This window comes from Mustelus asterias, chromosome 2, assembly GCF_964213995.1.
Source record: "Mustelus asterias chromosome 2, sMusAst1.hap1.1, whole genome shotgun sequence".
NCBI lineage: Eukaryota > Metazoa > Chordata > Chondrichthyes > Carcharhiniformes > Triakidae > Mustelus > Mustelus asterias.
This window is the reverse complement of record NC_135802.1, coordinates 155925337-155933077: the sequence shown is the minus strand read 5'-3', so window position 1 is coordinate 155933077 and position 7741 is coordinate 155925337. Positions and strand designations below refer to the sequence as shown.

The window sequence follows — 7741 nt, the reverse complement described above, 5'->3', positions numbered from 1 at the left end:
GGGAGTGCTTTATCTAGCTCACATTAACGTACAGATCTGAATTATACACAGCCGCTGATGGCTATAAATGGCGCTTCTTCTTTTGCCTATCCCAGTAGGATTCAGTCAATGTAAGCCATGCGTCAGGAGTTTGCGTGGCCTGCGAAGCTGTGCCCACACCCAGCCCCCCCTACCTCCCCCCCCCCCCCCCCCCACCACCAACCACCCCCCTCCCCCCTCACTCAGACGGGAGTGAACCATTCCACCTCAGCTCCACTGTGCTATTATACTTGTAGGAATTAACTTGTTGGCAATGTGCGATGTCCGGCCTTTCCCTACATTTTCACAGATAACCATCTGAAAGCCTTCAGTCTCCAATGGTTCTACTCAATGTAGGATGGGACTTACGTTGAACGGAGTGTATCTTGCACTTACTCTGGCTGTACAACTCGGTGAGTTAAGAAATAATACTCAATTCATTCATTTTGATGCGGCAGGCGCAACCTTGAGTCGGTTTTTGACGGTCCCCTCTCTCTCCCCTGCTCTGACCCTGACGGCTACAGTGGCCACACTCAGACCTAGCCTGCAGTGCTGCTTATTAGCTCTGCTTTCGCCTTGAACCTTGTTCCAGGGAAGATAGGGATAAGATGCTCTTTGACGCAGCCTTTCAGATTAATCTCAAACCATCTCCCCCCCTCTCGTTCGAACGAGATCTGGGTTCCGATCGAGGGTAAAAGAAAACCATCGCTCATCCATTCCTGGTTTATTTTCTGGGGTTTTTATTTTGCAATTTTCAGTCGATGTCGTCTTACGTCCGTTCCGATAACGGAGAAAGAGGGGGGATGAAATAAGACGTGGATTGAAATTGAATAATTGTGCTCTATGGAATATATCTCCCTCTCTCGTTCTGTAGAATGTAACCGAACAAATCTGTCAATTTCTTCAAGGAAAGGGGTGCGGATGAGAGGAAAATTCCAATTTTTACGCCCCCCCCCCCCCCCCCAACAGGATTGAGAGCAGTATCATTGCTCAGGGGTTGGAAGCCGGCTCACTGTCACCCAATAACTATACTAACCCTCTCCCCCTAGTAATACCACCCACCGCTACAGAGTGAAACCCGCAGCTCCCGTGGTTTAGATTTGGAATCTGCTATCTACCAAGGATTATTGGGAGACTTGTGCGGTAAAATATTATGTCGAAAGAATACCCGTCGATTATAATCACACCCCTCCCCAGAAAATTGCAGCAATTCAAAAGATATAATAGATTAATTCTGGTTAACACGAGGATTAGTGTCAAACACCTGATATTAAACAGGCAATTGGATTAATTCATTGCTATTTTCACTGTGATTTTAAATAGCTGGGAATTATTGCTCACGGACACAGCAGAATAAATCATGTATGGTGCTTAGATGGGGAACTGGAAGAATCAACATCTCTCTCTCGCTCAGTAACTTAAGAAATTGTTACAGAACACGGTTCAAAATTAAATCCACGGTTAAGGGATCCAAACTGACATTGAGAGCAAACTATTACCGGGAATTGGTTGGATTGGTCTTTTAAAATGTCACAGGGTGAAAAATAAATGCCGTTTTCGTTTTCTGATAATATATCAAAAATATATTGACGCTGGCTAAATGTATAGGTTGGGAATCCCGGGGACGAGGAGGGTAAATAATTTGTCCAGCACGCGTAAATATTGTAAATATTAATTAACCAGTCACTAGCACCGAGAGATAGCGGCATAATTCCCCGCCAAAGCACTCACAGTCGGATTTTACCTGGAGCAGATAGTGGGGTCTGTTGCATTTATTTTTTTTTACAAAGAGAGGTGGTTTCTCGTCACCTCGAGATTTAATGCATTTTAAGAAGGGCCCCGCATTAATACTAAGTCCATTAAAATACAATGTCAGGAAGCACATTTGCAATGTATTAGGAAATGACAGAACGCGCCTGGAATTCACTGCGAGTTCGAGCTGGGATATTTGTAACCAACATGGATCTGGTGAATCCTGAAGTCAGAGGGGTTTTAAAAAATTTGTTTTAAACTAACTACTCCCTACATTTGTTCACGCTTTTTGGCTGGGACCAAAACTGTCATATTGTAGAATTTAATTCTAAAAGTGGTGTCGAATTGAAAAAAAAAACACCCCGGACCCTTGAAATCGAATTAAAAATCGGGTTAGAAAATGGGTAAAACCATTTATTAGGACTTATTTTCGAAATGCCGTCGATATTTATAATTGGGGACAGGTTATTAGAGAAAATAACGTCGCATTTGCGCTAGGAAAGGCACCACCCCCACCCCATGCATTGAGGACAGCGACAATATCTCGGACCCTCTCCCAGATTTCTGTCTCTCTTGAGCCGGTTACACCCACCAGCTGATTATTAGTCAAGATATTGCAGCGCCATATGGTACTAGATTTATTCTTGTTAGCGTCGCATATTTGGTCAGGACCCATGGAGTGATCAATTAGGCCAAACACATCCTAATTCCCCGACACTTAGGACAGGATTGATTGGGAGAAATAACATGTACACGGTTCCGCTCGCAAATTCCGCCCACTCACCCGTGAATACAAATTGGAGTTTAAATTAAAATCAATTGAGTGTGATCCGACCAGCCAGGCGGAAAAGGGGGACACAAATGCCAGAGTGGGCAGTTTGTATTTTTGAAGGGGTGGGGGACAATGTAGAGGATTCCCAGACCACAACGTTTGAATGTTCTGCCTTTAAACCTCGACAGCAGCATGGAGTTGTGCGGATCCCATCGGCCTCACCGCATTGAACACTGCTTCTTGGCGGCATCTCTGCAAATCAGATCTGGAGCCTTGGCTGCGTGCCGAATGGGAATTATAAATAAATAAACCAAAGGCCAACATCTCCCCCCAAAATAGCCCCCAACAATATCCAAAACGACTGTAAGGACAAGGCTACCCAAAAGCCCTAAACCCTTGCAGTCAAATCCCACCAAAAAATAAATAAGAATAAAATAATTTCTCCAGGAATTACAATTCGGGGAGCTGCAGGTCTGAGCAGGTGACAGATTGGAGAGGGGAAGGGGGGGGGGAAGGGGGGGGGGGGTCAAACTCATGCCAGCTGAGGCACTGCAAAAATATCGAAGAAAGTTTAAAAATAGATTTTAAACACACGGGGATTTTTTTCCTCTAACACTAATAGACTTGCTCCCATCAATGTCTATCCGAGTGGAGGAAGGGGGAGGACATAGCAAGTTTGTGGCAAAAGGAACAGAGTGATAGTTTAAAAATTACACATGTATAAATATAAACATGCATGTTATATATTATGTAGTACATGGCAGATAAAAAATAAGCATTCGTTTGTTTAAAAAAACACCCCAAATAAAGGCAACTGTTTATTCTGACTAGTTTTATCTCGCTGCCTTGTGTTTTTAATGTTTATTCTCACTATTTGAATGATCCTTCCTCTGCAGTGTATCTGTTCCATACTGTGCGGGCCGCCGGCAAGTGCGATGCAGTGTTTAAAGGGTTCTCCGATTGTTTGCTCAAACTAGGGGATAACGTGGCGAACTACCAGCAAGACATGGACGATAAACAGAACGTGAAAACCATCTGCTCGTGAGTGTGACACCGGCATGCACACACGCACACACACGCCCACGTGGACGGCTTCAAGGCAGGAATATGGGCTCATTCACCGCCTGCCTCACGCACCACTCTGCCCACATGGCACATCTTACACTCACTTACTCAGCCTCACCAACACCCCTCCTCCCCCCCTCCTCCCTCTCTCCCCACACGTCCCCCACACACACGCACACATATTCTCACGCACCCAGCATATCCCGCCCCCTCTCTAACACGACCTGTCCACGCTCACATGTTGGTGGTATGACTTATCAACATCTGGTGGGTGCGGGGTTGCACATTCACGCATTGCCAAAGGAACTGTACACCAACTGGTACTTGGGTTTCATCAGAGGATAGAGACAAGGCCTAGTGTACAAACTCATCAATGTGTAGATGCATTTGCAAGATGCACATATCCTCCGGTCCTACATATATATATATATATAAAACTCCCATTTCACAATTCATGCCATCAAAATCTTGGGTTGTCAAGTATAATCGGAATATATACTTTATTCTCTTTATTTCTCTTTCTCTCTCGATTTACATGTGGCACACATGAGCAGAAGGATAGTTACCTTGTACAGCGATGCATACGGCAGTGACTGCCTTTTTTGTAGGGACTGCAACATTATTAATATCTGCTGCATGTGTGTGCTGATTCCTCACCTAAACACGCAGCACATGGAGACACAGCTATGTAGACAGAATGCACGACAGGGTGGCAAGAGGCTGCATTTAAACCCTTATCATCTAACAGAAAATATAATAATGGATAAAGGATTGCCTAAGGCTGTTTTAATAAGTCCCACCTTATCCATTTAACGTTCTCTCCGATGGTCAATGTCTCCCTTCTCATTGATACGCATTATGATTGTGGTTTTTGATGGTGGCTTGAACAGATAGTAAATTAATTTCCACTAAGAATCTTTTTTTGTGGCGGTAAATGCGATACTTCTTTGAAACGCCCCGTAGCTTACTGATTTGTGTGAGTGTTTTGTACAGCATTGCAATGTTACTGACGGTGCGGTCACATTGATAGGGGGTAAATGAGCAGAAGGGAAGGGGCTAAGCAGAAAGCTTTGGAAATAGGCTCGGAAAAGAGCGAGAGTGTTGAATTATTCACTGCAATCTATCAGAGAACAGCTGCTTTCTCCCCACAAGACGGAATAGTTGGTGTCAATGGTGGAACGCAGATAAACCAGCAGAACTGCGTTTGCTTGCATTTCCCTGTGCAATAACTGTTGACTAACCAGTCCAATCCATTGTTCAAACTGAGAAGACTACATTTTTTTATATTGGGGATTTTGTTCCCCGCTTGCTTGCTGGAGTTGGTTAAAGCCCCTGTTCTCTAGAAGGAAGAGCGACAGAGGGAGAGCCTGGGGAGATCAGGAGTGATTTAGTTTTCCTCTGGGACATACAATTAGGGCAGAATTACTACAAAAAAGCCGTTGGCACCTCAATATCTCATTATTTATTACATCTGTACAAAACACGGGCGGCTGCTGGCATTTCAGTGCTCTCATTAAATAAACTCTGCCATTGCAAACAACCCGAAAGCCATTGTCCTTTCTGCATGATATGGTTTCCCATTTTAAACCCGTACAAAGGAAAGAGACACACGTTCAAATTATGCAGTCAGATGTATGAATCAACACGTATGTACGTATGTATGTGTGTGTGTGTGTATTTATCTGAGTGCGTGTGTATGTGTGCAAGAGTGTGAGTGCATGTGTGTCTGCGTGTATATATGTGTGTCTGCGTGTATATATGTGTGTATTTATGTGTGTGTATGCACGTATGTGTGTGTGTGTCTCTGTGTATGTGTGCATCTATGTATGAGTGCATGTATGTGTGTGCCTGTGTGTGTCTGTGTGTATGCGTTTGTGTATCTGTGTGCCACTATGTGTCTGTATGTATGTGTGTGTGTGTTTGAGTGTGTATGTGTGTGCCAGTGTGTGTTTGTGTGTGTGCCAGTGTGTGCCAGTGTGTGTGTGTATGTTTGTGTGTTTGAGTGTGTGTGCCAGTGTGTGTTTGTGTGTGTGCCAGTGTGTCTGTGTGTGTGTCAGTGTGTGTGTGTGTGTGCCAGTATGTGTCTGTGTATGTGTTTGAGTATGTGTGTCTGTGTGTATGTGTCTGTGTGTGTGTGTGTGTGTGTGTTGGAGGGTGATTTTCCCAAACAGAGATTATTTTTAATTTAAGCAGCTGTGAACCATCCTGTCACTGACACAGAGCGATAGAGTAAAGGGAACCTGTGGGGCTCCGCAGAGTGAACACTGGCGTTCAGAAAGAAATGAGAAAACGTGTCGATTGCAATAGTGCTTCCCTGTGAGAGTGACACGTTTAATGACGATTTTTAAAAAACGTCTTGATCATCAAATGAGTTGGGAAATGTGTGTGTGTGGGGGGGGGGGGGGGGGGGGAGCAAAAAAGAACATAGGAGCAAATTATTGGCGGGGGGGGGGGGTCATATGTGTGAGCCAGATCATGTCTGTTTAATCGCTCATTTTGCTTCAATATCTTACACATTTTATTTTTATTTCTGATTCCCCCCCCCCCCCCCCCCCCGTGTAGATACTGGAATGATTTTCACGCGTGCGCTACCACCGCAATCGCAGACTGTCAAGATGGAGCAACGGATGTCTGGGAAAAGCTGAAAAAAGATTCCAAAAATCTGGATTTCGAAGGCAGCTTGTTTGACCTGTGCGAAAGGAATAATTCAGCCGACGCGATGGCTCCCCGCTGTCTCACCCTGGTTATTTTAACACTGTCCGCCTTACTGACCTGGATTCTAATCTAGGGACAGACACAGAAAGAACAAACAGAAAGAGAGAGAGACACACACACACACGCAGACACAGTCACACACACACCCATAACGGTGTGGGATTTCTTTTTTGCAACTCATCTCAGAATTACGGGACCTCGGTGATTCATCAGTGACCCAGGAGGGATTTCCCAGGACTGGAAAATATTCTCATTTCATTTTGGTTTCACACATACACACACACATACACACAAAGACATAAAGGAGCGTTCTTTCCTCCCCACCCCACTCCACGTTATTTGCCAAAATGTTACAAAGCGGCGGCAAACTTCGCAGAACCACTCCAACTCAACAGAAACCATCTCAACAAGATGCAAACTAGAGCCCCAGGAGTTGGGTTCAAACTCAGGAAAGGCCTCGGGCCAAAGCGCTAAATATTATGGTGGGTCCTTCGGAGGAAGGGAGAGAGAGAGAAGAGAGAATGAAAGAGAGAGAGAGGAAAAGAAAGCGAGAAGAGAGAAAACAAAATAGCAAAAAGATATACATTCTTTTGTGCGATTCTTGGCTGAACCAGCGCCTTCTTCGTTCTGTCCTGACTGCCAGCTTACCCAAGTCCGGATCTCTATACCATTTCGCAACTCTCATGATCACAGAACTAAAAAGCGATCCATTCTTCCAAAACTACAAACAAAACAACCACGATCGCGCGACCTAAAAAAAAACCCCTCTGCTTCTCCGGAGAATTGTTACGTACCCTGTTGTCATTTTCACGAGCTATTTTTTTTGTCCTTTTCTTTTAAATTTCTTTATTTTAAATATATATATATATATGATACATATGCTCACTTATTTTTGGATGTGGCGCGGCAGAATAGATCACAAAGGGTCTTAAAATGTATCTCAACGGAAACAGTATGAGAACCAATCGTTATTTTAGAGAGAAAAAAATATCAAAAAATAAGTACTCTCAAACGCAAACCGGCAAAAAATGAATATAGCTACATATATAGAAATAAATATATATAAGTTTTTGTGTTTGAATTGAGTGTCGCTTGATGTTTGATGAGCGAAAATTTAGACAATATAAGATGATATAAGATGTTAAAACTTGCTAGAATACGGTTATAAAACTCCTGTTGTACGATTTGTATTAAAATTATGACTTAAAAATATCTAAATCCCAGACTCTGCTTGTTCTCCTTCAAGCATCAGATGGGGTCCTTTCATACTCAGACAGGGCACTCAAACAGGGCCCTGGGTAGAATCGATCCGACATCGGAATCTTTTCCTGATTCCTCTCAACTGCTGCCTTCAGTTTAAAGCAAATACAAAGGGAAGTGTGTGTTGGGGGCAGGGGAGGGGGGAGGGGGGTGGGGAGG

General features: G+C 43.9%; 1 protein-coding gene across 1 annotated transcript; it reads left to right on the top strand.

The window, feature by feature from the left end:
• The first annotated feature begins 219 nt into the window (after positions 1–219).
• On the top strand, positions 220–7534 carry nrn1a (neuritin 1a). Its single transcript, XM_078229287.1, has 3 exons — positions 220–431; positions 3439–3583; positions 6170–7534. The coding sequence occupies exons 1-3, from the start codon at positions 377–379 to the stop codon at positions 6393–6395; spliced, it is 426 nt and encodes a 141-aa protein (XP_078085413.1). The 5' UTR covers positions 220–376; the 3' UTR covers positions 6396–7534.
• Positions 7535–7741: the final 207 nt, after the last annotated feature.